This window comes from Gossypium raimondii, chromosome 3 (assembly GCF_025698545.1).
Source record: "Gossypium raimondii isolate GPD5lz chromosome 3, ASM2569854v1, whole genome shotgun sequence".
Lineage (NCBI taxonomy): Eukaryota > Viridiplantae > Streptophyta > Magnoliopsida > Malvales > Malvaceae > Gossypium > Gossypium raimondii.
In genome coordinates, this window is record NC_068567.1 from 32,312,853 (window position 1) to 32,325,837 (window position 12,985).

The window sequence follows — 12,985 nt, forward strand, 5'->3', positions numbered from 1 at the left end:
TTAAATTAAAGTTGAGCGAGAAAACTGATGAAATCGAAAAATGATTTGAATTGATGTATTTGTTTGTTTATGCAATGAAACGTCAAAACTGTGAGTACCTAAAATTTAACCGAATTCTATTTTTATTTAATATATAACTTAATTTAATTTTTATGAGGTAAAATAAATATTTTATATTTAAAATAGTGAAAATGATTTAAAAGTTCTTGAAATTTTAAAAATATATATATATGAAAAAGTGTTGATATTTTATCAGATAATCTTCAAAAGTCATAAAATAAAGCTCATTTTATCAAAAGCTCAAAAATTAAAACAAAAATTAATATGAAAAAATGAAAACAAAATTAAACCAAATCGAATTATAATGGATGATTTAACAAATCTATAAAACTCCACCAAATCCATATCTCACCCTGATTCAAATAACATTGTAATTATCTAATTTTAAATTGTTTTGAATAATCCATGATAATTTTGTTTGATTATTGATTTTTATTTTTGTAATTCTTGATATTTTAAGAAAATACACTTTATAATTTTTAAACATTATTTAATTCTTAAAGTCTTTTCTATATATATATATATTAAAAATTATTTTTCAAGTAGATAAATCTTTATACTGTATAGCGTTTTGTAAAAAATAATTTATTATTTTCACTATTTTATATATTTGTTTATACCTTTAAACTAAAATCACATATTCAGATGTAAGATATGTTAGAAAGATATAATACGAAAACTTGGGTGACATCGGAACTATTTGGATTCAGACCATCCAAATTACTACTGGAAAAGGATAATTTATTCAAACCACAAACTTCACACTAAATACCAAAATATCAACTACAATAACAACTGATAATTGCAAGCAGGAAATAGTTTCTTGCACACATATGCCTAACTGCATTTATTTATTCACTTCTTTAACATAAAGATGAGCAGGCAGCAGGATTTAATTCTTCTTCTTGGCAAGGAAAAGGCCCCATCTCTGCTCCCCTGATGAGCTTCTTATCAGCTTTGCCTTCCATCCACCAACTATTTCATCATAGTCTTCCTGAATTTTGACCAAAACATTATTATGTACCATTACTTACATCCCAACTCTATAGGTTTAACAAGATGATGGAAAAGGAAACCTCACCTTAGAGAAGTCAGAGATGAATGCATCCTTCTCTTTCTCCACTTGGTTCAATTCACGCTGCAGAACTTGTAAGAACTAAAACCACCACCACCACAACAACATTCCATTAGCCTTTCATAACCATACAAAAACATGACTAACTAAAAATCAATTTGATAGGCTTATCTGAACCTGATCGGTTCGATCCTCTGCAAGAATCACATCAAAACCAGCATCCTCAAGCATCTGCAAACAATAACACAAGGCAGATCAACTAGTGTATGAAATGAGAACAGCAAATCATTATTAATTTGAATATACCTGTCCATATGATTTTACATCATGAAGATCATAGCCTCTCTGCTTGATATACGCAGCAAACTCCGTGGATGGAGTCTTGGAACTTTTACAGTAATCACTTATGAGGAGTTTGCCTCCTGGCTTCAACCATTTGTAGAAAGATCTAAACAGTGCAGGTTTGTCCTGAAAGTCGATTTTAGATGCAAAATATGAGAATAACAAAGTGGATCGAGAAAAGCCGAAATGATTTACAGTTCTTCAAATAGCAACTTCCATTCTCATTTTGATGCCTATGTTAAACTTCTAAATCTTTAAATCATTTTAAAAGGAAAACTTTTCTTATCGGTTATCTAGTCTTCTTACATGAATGTGTAGAATAGTGTCACGGCTGTAGATAACATCAAAACTGTTGTCCGGATAAACCTTCTTGGTGCAATCAGCAACTTCAAATTCCACTGAGCATTTCAGTCCAGTAGCTCGTTCAAGAGCAAAGGATATCATGTTTACGGAGAGGTCGATGCCCACAACATGAACATCAAATTCCTCAGCCATATAAATGTCACCTCCACCAATGCCACAGCCAACATCTAGGACCTTTTGGCCAGGCTTAAGATCTAACTTCCCCACAAATTCTTTTGTTGTTTCTGCTCAAAAACAAGTTCATATAAGGGGGATGCTGATGCGATAGGACTAACTAAATAAGAGAAACTATGACAAAGTGTGAAGCCTAAGAGGAAGTTACAGATGCAGCAGTATACCCTCTATAATCTCAGTAGTTTTGAGGTTCAGATATTACAGTGGAAAAGATGAAATTTCTACTCCGAAACCATTTCTGCTACTAGCTATACAAATCCCGGTATGTGGTATTAAAATTTAATATAGTAAGAGAGAAAATTTTACTGTTTAACATGCATGTTTCATCTTTCTTTCCCTATTTCTGTACTTATGTGTAACAAATTCCTTTAATAAAAGATGTAGAACAAATATAAACATTTCGTTGAAGAAGGATACCAATTCCTCCTGTGCTCACATATCCTGGTCCAAAGACACGCTCATAACGGAGAATGCTATTAGATTTGTACTGAACAGAATCCAAGAAGCGCTGGAATCCCTTATCATTATCTGAAACAACTTTTTGGAAGATCCAGCAAATCTGAATATGCAAACAATATGTTGCACCTTGTCAGTAAATTTAAAATTCAACAACAAAATATATATACTAATCAATGAGATCATGTTCTGTTGCCTGATTCTGATTCTTTTTGTTCTTAACATAAGCTCCAATGCACTTGCAGCCAACAAGAGAAAGTTCAAATGAATTTCCAGAATCATCAGTTGCTTGGCATTCTTTAAAGACCTGTGTTATAATATACATGAAAAACGTAAGTTTGAATATGTAAGAAAGATGAGATCACTTTGTTTCATACATATTTCAGTCCTCAGGTCACATGACATCTAATCAAAGATAAGTTCAAGTAAAACCTTAGTGTAAAATCTGGGCTCGCGATAGTGAGTTGGGTTGTTCTTTCTCTTGCAATCACCAGATTGATGAAAGCAAGACTCCCTGAAGAAAATATGTCCACCAACCTTCAACCACTTGAGCATCCTTTCGGCCAAATTCTCAACCTGCATTTAATAATACTTTCAGACAGATATACTCAAAAATATGCTTTATTAGAAATTTCAATGCCAAAAATGGGGTAGCCGAATTCAGCAAGTAAAAAAAAATTGAAATCAATAGCTAATTTGCCCCTAAGAACTCCCTTTTTTTTTCCATGTTACTGAAGAAGAAGCAACAAAAATCACCTCTTTATCTGAGAGATACATCAACAGCCAGTTTGAGAAAATCAAGTCCAGTGATCCTTCTGTAAAAGCCAAATCAGGGGAAGTGACATCCGCACAGAGGAATTTGACGTTCTTATAATGTCCATTGATGGTTTCATTCTGCAATTAATGAAATCCAGTCAAGTCCCTTATTAATTAATTAGCAAACTAAAAAATTTCTGTCAGTTTGAGTTTCAATGACCTTCTTTATAACATTCTCAATGAAGTCTAATGCTATAACATGACCAGCCTTCTTAGCTAAGTCACCAGTAAATCGGCCAATGCCAGCTCCTAGTTCCAAAATGGTTTTCCCTTCATACGGAGGGAGTAAGGAGAGCACCTGCAAATATCAACAATGAAATTTAGGAATCTAAATGACAACTGAAGTTTAAAATTAAGCACAAAAGAACAGCAGCAACAATTAAAAGGCAATAATAAGCATAAATGCTCATTAAACTCTATGGTTTCATGATAACAACTGAAGATATTCATAGATAAACAATTTTTACTTAAATATGAAAGCCAAAAAGGAAATAAATTTAAAATTGTAAATATAGTTAAAAATGAACTTGTTAAATTAACTTAATGAAGAGAAAAATAAACAATGCAGAAAACAAAAAGGAAGGAAGAAAGGAAATATTACTTCGGGACGTTCTTCTTTGTCAATATCAGCGGCTTTGGAGTCGAGCATCATAGCCTCCACCGTCAGATCAACCGAGTGTTCAATCCAGTAATTCTTTTGAACTTTGCGTTCATCTCCTACATATCCTATATATAATTTACAGAACAATCAAATTTTAAATTTTCTTCTTAAATATTAGTTAAAGGTCGTTGAGAGATCCATGTGTGGGTTCGCAAATGTTGATTAAACAATGTCAATCCATTTCAATTGTCCTTTGGTTCTAAGTTGAAAAAAACAACGCAAGAAATGATCAATATGAAGGTGGAGATCTCACCGTTAGCCGCCATGGTTAACAGAGAAGATCTCTAGTGAGCTCTGAGAGGAATTGATTTTTTTTTTTAATGGGGAGTGAAAAGGGGAACTAAAATCCTTCGACAGCAAGCCGAGATCTGGAGAAAGACCTTGATCTACGGTTGTTAGTTCTTCCTCTCTGTTGCATCAGACACAGAGATGCAACCTAAGCCAAATTATTGATACTACTATTACTCTTACTTTCTCTCTCACACACAGCAATTGCCAATTTCTACTGCTTCTGGTGCGGGAAACCGAGAATGCTTCATCTCGCCTTTTATAGAGTAAGGGCTGGGGAAATGCTAGACCTGATTATAATTTGGGTCGGGTCGGACCAATGCATTATGTTAACAAATCTAAGGCCTGATTAGGTAGACGACAAAACAAATCAAATCAAATCAATATCAGAAAATCGTAAAAATACTGATTTGCATAACCTAATCCAAATTTATTTACATTCAACTATATTAGTTTTGCTTAACATATATATATTACTAACACTGAATCCATTGCCAGAAATGTAAACTGACTCAATCATTTTTTCTTTAAAAAACTTATTATCTCCATAGTGTTCAAAATTTTATTAATATCATTTTTTTTGTCAATAAAAGCTTAAGCCCTAATATCTCGTTTTAAGATTTAAATTTTATAGTTTTTTAAGTGGTATAAATACTATATAAATATATGTAGGATATTTTCCTAATCACAAAATAAAATCAAACTATTACTGTATAATCATATTAAGAACTGGCACAGTCAACAAATTGAATTAAACTCATAGCAGTTACACGTAGTGGATTTCGAGATCCACGCATATAATTGTAAATAATAAATCTCAAACTAAAATAATCAAAGCTTAAGGGCTCTGCCTTTACCAATTGAACTAAGACTTCATTGGTTAAAGTCTATAGTTAGTTTAGAAATGGTATAAAAGAATTTATTATACTTAAAAGCTCATCTTACTTTTTATTTGGGTTAAAATGTGCTCTTAATACTTAAATTTTTATAAATTTGAGATTAGATTAATGTACTTTAAAAGTTAAAATTTTAAAAAAATTTATTTTTAATTTAAAAATTCTAATCCAATTATTATTATTGTTGGTAGTTCCTGTCAAAATTTTTCAATTTAATATATTTATTTTTTTAATCATGTGATACATCATATAAGTACAACCTAATTAAAATTTTATTTTCCTAACTCAATAATTCTCTCAAATACCAAATAAATTTTAACTCCACAAATGTTCAAGTGTGAGGACAAATCAAGCAATAGAATAGCTTAATAGTGCCATCTGTCCAAAATTTCATTCGATAAGGGTAGAGCTTGGATGAAATTATTAGCGTCAAAAGATGTGTTTAAACAATATATATACACACACGTTTGAATAACTGTAATTTACATAGTTTTACACCCGTATTGATGAATCTCTTCATATATAATAGATTTTCATACATTTATGTAATTTATAATAATATATGACGATATTGTACTGTAAATATTAAAAAAATATGTTAAGCTTTTATATTTAATATTTTGATAAAAATTATATTTAATTATTAAATATTAAATTAAAAATATTATATTTTTATAAAAATTTAAAATATAAATATATTTAAAACGAATTTGTATTAATTATTTACAAATATATGCTGTTTAAACAAAATTTTAACATAAATATACGTTTTGTTTTAAATAAATAAAAGAGATTGTATCTTTAATAAATTGTTGTGTTATAAATTCAAATTAAAAAACATAGAAAAAGATTTATTTCTCTTAGTAATATTAAAATAGGGGATAATCAATTAAAAAGAATTATTGTGCTGAATGCTGAGTCTACTTTAAATATGCACCACAATTTTTATTTTGAGTTTAAATTTTAAATATAATCCTCTCAAATATCACATGAATTCCAATTTCCAAGTGAACAAATGGTTAAGCTTAGGGACAGGTGTTGCTGGTGAAAATAACAAGAAATAGACCCCACGTCCAACCTCTATATATTTATCAAAAGTTTCTTTTAAATGGCTTCGAATTTCCGCGTGAACGTGTTATTAATCCTTGGAAACTTGTTTGCCAATCAAGTTTATATTTGAAATGAAATTTAAAACACACACACCAATTTTCTGGTTTAAAGAAACAATTGATTGCTTTCCATACATGGCAACCTATTGTCTCCTCAATTGTTCAATAATTGACTGGGTAACTTTTAATTGGGCTTTTTTTTTTTTACTTTTATGATATAAAATTTTAATATATTTATGGAAAAGCTATTTCTTTGTGATTTTCTTTAATTTTTAGTGGATCAAGTTCTTCAAATCAATTACAATTTATAATTTTTGGAGCTCAATCATCGTATTTGATAACACTTTAAGGATGCTAGTGTATATGTTGCATCTATGATGGCAAAATTGCATATCATTCTGGATTTGGTTGCCACCTTGAGGGAAAGATAGATGGCAGAAACATTTACATTTCATTTTCCTTACGAGGAAGTGGCTATTGCGCTCAAAGATATCATTTTAATAACTAACGTTCTATTTGACAAGGTTGATGCCATTGGAAATGGGGATTCATCCCATGCTTACACCATGTGGAGTTGTGCCTTGTATTTTTCGGTTTTTTCTCTCCCAGTTAAACTATGTTTTTAGTTTCTCACTTAAACTCTGATTAGCGTAGATTTTTTTAATATTAGTTTTCCACTTAAACTCTTATTAGTGTAGGTTATTTTAATATTATTTGACCTACAAATTTAGTCTATAACTAGGCCATTTTTCCACCCTAGAAAAACAACCCATTACACATTTAGGTATTAGCTTTTAGAGAATTTTGTGTTTACATTTTGAGGGTTTTTATTTTGGATTTTGGGGTTTAGTTTTATCTCCATCTTTTGTACTCTTCGTTTTTTCCATTTTAGTGAAATTATCTTTGCCCGCGATTTTTTATCCTCTTCAAAGGGGTTTTTCCACGTAAAATATTTGTGTTCGATCTTTTTTATTTCTTCGTTATTTTACTTGTTTGTTGATTAACCGAGTTTATCCCCAACAAACTAGTATCAGAGCTAGTTTGATTTCTACAATCAACCCGTTCAGAGATGGCGACAACAAGGTTTGATATTGATAAGTTCAATGGCATCACAAATTTCAATCTGTGGCAAGTTCAGATAACAACAATTTTGATTCAAGGCGATCTCGAGAAAGTCCTTACAAAGAATAAGCTTAAAGACATGAATAAATCAGAACAAGATAGGTTAGATAAAAAGGCTCTATCCAGGATTCAATTATGTCTAACAAATAATGTGTTGTAGGAGGTTTTGATAGAGAAAACGACATTCACCCTATGGAAAAGGTTAGAAATCTTTTACGCGACAAAGTCTCTAGCTAACCGATTAGTGCTGAAACAGCGGTTGTACATGTTCTGCATGAACGAAGGTGGGCACCTTAGAGATCATATCATTCAATTTATTATTCTTTTGAATGATTTAAAGAACGTTGAGATTCAAATTAACGATGAAGATCATACTATGCTATTATTATGCTCTTTACCCCCTTCATAAAAGTCTTTCAGGGAAACCTGATTTATGACAGACATAATCTCTCATTCGAGGATATGAAGGGTCATCTGTTGAGTAAAGACAAACTCGATAGTGAGTTTGGTTTGAATACCAAGTTAGATAGGCAAGCCTTGGTTTTGGTAACATCAAAGAATCGAGACAAGAGATGTCGTTATTGTAAGAAGTTAGGTCATATCAAGGCAGATTGCCACAAATTGTGAAATAAAAGAGCTGCTGAGAACAACAATGAATATTTAGTTGGTACTAATTTGGACAATGACAAGGGTGATGATTTCTTATTGATGTCAACAAGTGAAAACTCCAAGCTTTCGTCTGAGTGGATCCTAGATTCGGGGTGTTCTTTTCACATGTGTCCCAACAGGGACTAGTTCTCCACATACAATTCAGTGACTGTGGAGTTGTGCACATGAGGAGGTAATCGGTATTGGTATTGTTCATATCAGGATGAACGACGGGACAATTAGGACATTGTCAAATGTCAGGCATGTGCCTGACTTAAAGAAAAATCTCATCTCCTTGGGAATTTTGGACTCGAAGAGTTGTAGAATTAACATCGAGTCAAACATAATTAATGTATCCCGTGGGGCTCTCATTTTGATGAAAGGTAAAAAGATTGGCAGTCTTTATGTTCTGGAAGGATCAACTGTGACTGATGAAACAAGACGTCCCTTGTCTGTTAAGGAGTCGAAGTCGACTCGTTTGAAGTGGAGACAACTTGGTCATAAGAGGGAAAAAGGTATAACTATTTTGTATAAAAGAGGTTCTCTTTTGGATGCAGGTTCTGAAAAGATAGGGCATTGCGTTCATGAAAATCAGACTTGAGTTAGTTTTGATTTGGCAGTACACAAGTTGAAGACTAGAAGACTTCCAACTTCTAAACACAACTTCGACTCAGTTAATATCCTACATAGTTCGAGATAAGCCTGTGGTGATGTGAAAATACGAGTCAAGGTAAAGATTTATAGAGTTATGCCTCATATTTTTCGGCTTTTCTTCTCCAGTTAAACTTTATTTTTAGTTTCACACTTAAACTCTAATTAGTGTAGGTTATTTTAATATTAGTTTTTCATTTAAACTCTAATTGGTGTAGGTTATTTTAATATTATTGGACCTATAAATTTAGCCCATAAATAGGCCCTTTTTTCATCCTAGAAAAATAACCCATTACTCATTTAGGTGTTAGTTTTTACAAGCTTTTAAAGAATTTTGTGTTTACGTTTAAAGGGTTCTTATTTTGGATTTCTGGTTTTAGTTTTATCTACATCTCTTGTACTCTTCATTTTTTCCGTTTTAGTAAAATTTATCTTTGCCCATGGTTTTTTATCATCTTCGGAGGGGTTTTTTCACGTAAAATATATGTGTTCGATCTTTTCAATTTCTTCATTATTTTACTTGTTTATTGCTTAACCAAGTTTTTTTTCTCAACACACCAAATTGTAGCTTTTTGTAATTTCTTTTCAAATCCTATCTCTATGATTGTATTTGATAGTAAGATCAATTGTTGCATTTTATAGGATAAAAAAACAATGAGTCAAAATTGGGGATTTAGGAAATGGGTTAACCTAGGAGTCTCGGATCAACCACTTCCATCACTAGAAGACTGCAATGTGCATATCATGTGTAACACTTTAGTAAAGGACTTCTAATGAAATCGACATCTCGATAATGGATTCAATGAAGGAACCGTGTCATCAACGGTAGTGCATTGTTAAGGTTCAGTCACAAACAAGCTTTGTATTAATTGTAGCATGTAATAATTTAAATAAGCTTTATATTGAATGTAGCTCGTATGGCTTAAGGATTAAGCACAAAATTGTAGCTTCTATTAAATAAAAATTAACGCATAATTATAATTTTAGGAGTAATAAAAATAAGCACATAATTGTAATCTTTTGGACTAATAAAAAATAAACATATAATTGTAATATATGAGACTAACTTTAAATGAACAAGTTGACGTCAAATTAATAATAATTTGACACCAAGAGTACTCAATGTATCCACTCATGTCAATACAATAGTAGCTTGCACTAAATAAAAATCAGCTATGTATTAAATAAGAAAAAGCATTATATTAAATGTTTCTTGGATTTATACAAAAGAAACACATAATTGTAATCTCTTAGAGTTGTACAAAATAAGCACATAATTGTAATATTTGGACTTATTTGCAAACTAAGATGGAATCTTCATATCATACGAAGATCCAATTTTAATGTGACTAGGGATTGCAAGTATACATACTAGTCGGTGACACCTTTTCATACTAAGTCGTTGAGCAATACATCTTTGAAGCTAGAGTAATATGAGTTTGGCCACAAACAACACACTCATATCACGTATGTGTCATCCACAATAATAAACCATATAAGGCATCTTATTCTCATTGGTCTCAAGTAATGTGAAAAACCCGTGAGATTGTTACTAACTTGAAATCAACAAAGCAATAATGTATATATCAAACAAGTTAGACGCTAAATTAGGACCATTTTATTAAAAAAAAAAACGCCCATTTCCTACTTTATTTATAAAAATAGGTCATTTTAAACTTTATTTATCAGAATGGGTCAAAAAAACCCAAAATGCACCTACGTGGAAGCATTTTAAAGGAAAATTTTATAAAAGTGCGCTAATGGGGATGCGTTTTACCCTGTGTCAGTAAAAACGCGCTGATGTGGGCACACTTTTGCCCGTTCTCGAATTAAATTTTTGAAAAAGGTCATTTTTTTAAATATTATAAAAATAGACCAATTTTTTTAAAAATTTACGAGAATAAACTTTTATAAAGACCTAAAGTGGTAACACCATTTTTTTTTATTTTAAGGTGTCACCAATTAACATGGAAATAAAACTTACAAAGCAAATCTTTATGTAGACCCAAAATCTCATTTCCCTTATTTTCTTAAGTAATGTGAGATATGAGATATGTGTATATATAGAATCATGAAGAGATTTGGAGCTTGTTCCTAAACAATGTGGGATTCCTTCCTCTTTTAGCTAACAACATAAGATTAAAGGCTACACTATATTTTATATTTTTTACTTATAGAGTTTAAATTTTTTTACAAAAGTTAACATTTGTTACATTATAAATAGAACTTTTAAACTCTATAAGTAAAAAATTATAAAATATAAAATAAGTATGGTAGAATATTAAAAATAAATATTTAAATAATTGCTAATAGTTGAGTTATCATTTTGTAAGTTTTATAATTCGATAGCCAATAAATCATAGTTAAGTGACTACAAATGTAATTTAATCTAGATATAAAAATATGAAAAATAATTATTATATTTTATGTATGTTACATATTTCTATAAAAAACTTATTTAATATAATTATAAACTATGTTTAAATAGATTATCTATCTAGTCAAAATACATCTGAAATAAATTTATCAGATTCATTAGGTGATGAAAATTAAATTAAAATTAGGATTAAGATATTTATGAGTATAGTAAAATATTAAAATAAATAAATATTTAAAAAATATATGTCAATTTTTAAAATTACAAAAAAATACTATTTGAGTACCAAATACTCACCATTTATTTATTAATCAAACATTCATAATATAAAATAAAATAAATAATAAAAATAAAAAGTATAACTTCTAAAGTTAAATAATAGAAAATTATTTTAAAAATTAGAATTGCATGGATATTAACTTCAAATATTTAAAATTGAATAGAAGATTATTGCATGTACAAGTTTCATATGTGTAATTTATTCTTTTTTTAATAGTCTTTTGTATATGCTAACAATTCTAAAATGCAACAAGGTTAGAGATCTCAAAAGATAATTTTATAATATGAGAAAATGTAAACAAAATATTAAAAATAGAAATTTTTTGTAAAAAATTATAAAATATAGTGTAGCCTTTAATATTATATTGTTAGTTAAAAGAGGAAGGAATCTCACATTGTCTAGGAATAAGTTGCAAACTTATTCATGGCTCTATATATACACATCTCACATCTCATATTGCTTAAGAAAACAAGGAAAATGAGACTTTGGGTCTATATAAAGATTTATTTTGAAAGATTTATTTCCATATTAATTGGTGACACCTTAAAATAAAAAAAAGGGTGTTGTCACTTTGGGTCTTTATAAAGGCTTATTCTCGTAAATTTTCAAAAATTAGTCTATTTTATAATATTTTAAAAAATGACCTTTTTGAAATTTTAGGTCCGTTGATTGCCGATAAAATGTTTTCCGTAAAATGATTTCGGAAAATGTTTTACTTTTACGTAAAATGATTTCTTGGAAAATATTTTACGGTGTTTGATTGAATTTGTGTAAAATATTTTCTCATTGTTTGATGATTTCTTGAAAATATTTTCCGGAAAAGTTGTTTTTACATATATTAATATATATTAATAAATTTTTATATTTTAAATTGCTTTTACATATATTGCAATGATTTATTTATAATAATACTCAATTATTAAGCTACAATATTGATCGTTAGAAATTGAAAAATATTATCCACAATGAGTACTACTAATAATATTGAATAATTATAAATTGCTTGAAACCACAATGAGTACTAGAAATAATATTATCCAAATACATAATTAGTAGTACACCACATAGTAACAACATTGTCCAAGTGCATAAAATACACCACATAAATGTATCAATATCTTCAACCACGAAAAAATTTTTGAAGCCAAATTTTCTATGCTTCTTACTTTTAACTAAAAACTTTGGTTGTATCTTTAATTAAATTATAGAGACCAATTTGATATAGATTCTAGTTTGAGAATATACTAATCGATTTTTCCTAAAAGATTTTGATATCGATTACTTGTAAATAAAGAAAAACGAATAAATTCACAAAAAAAAGATAAAGAAAAACGAATAATCCATATTTCATTATGTTGTATCTTTAATTAAATTATTATCCATAATTAAATTATTATCCATAAAGTTGGTAAAAAATAATTTTTTAGTATTGTTCGTGCATTAGTCGGTGTGAAATGTTTTAGTCAGTGTACACTATACGAATCAAAATTAAAATCGGTGTAAGAAAAAATTTTAGAAAAAATTTTAGTTATTCTAATTTATTATTCAAACGGCATCCACCAAGAAATGCAACCAAAACCAATGTACAACCTACTACATTAAAACAGAAACTGTGTCATTTGCTTAACCCACAATCTTTCCACAACCATATCATGAAGCAGTTTTAC

General features: G+C 29.5%; 1 protein-coding gene across 1 annotated transcript; it reads right to left on the reverse strand.

Moving 5' to 3' along the window:
• Nucleotides 1–780: 780 nt before the first annotated feature.
• Nucleotides 781–4,476, reverse strand: LOC105794081 (phosphoethanolamine N-methyltransferase 1). The gene is made up of 12 exons (XM_012623073.2): nt 4,201–4,476; nt 3,888–4,012; nt 3,447–3,584; nt 3,227–3,364; nt 2,903–3,046; nt 2,667–2,777; nt 2,432–2,573; nt 1,784–2,064; nt 1,442–1,603; nt 1,313–1,366; nt 1,142–1,216; nt 781–1,054 (listed from the first exon to the last, which is right to left on the reverse strand). The coding sequence occupies exons 1-12, from the start codon at nt 4,211–4,213 to the stop codon at nt 953–955; spliced, it is 1,485 nt and encodes a 494-aa protein (XP_012478527.1). The 5' UTR covers nt 4,214–4,476; the 3' UTR covers nt 781–952.
• Between the last annotated feature and the right edge of the window lie 8,509 nt (nt 4,477–12,985).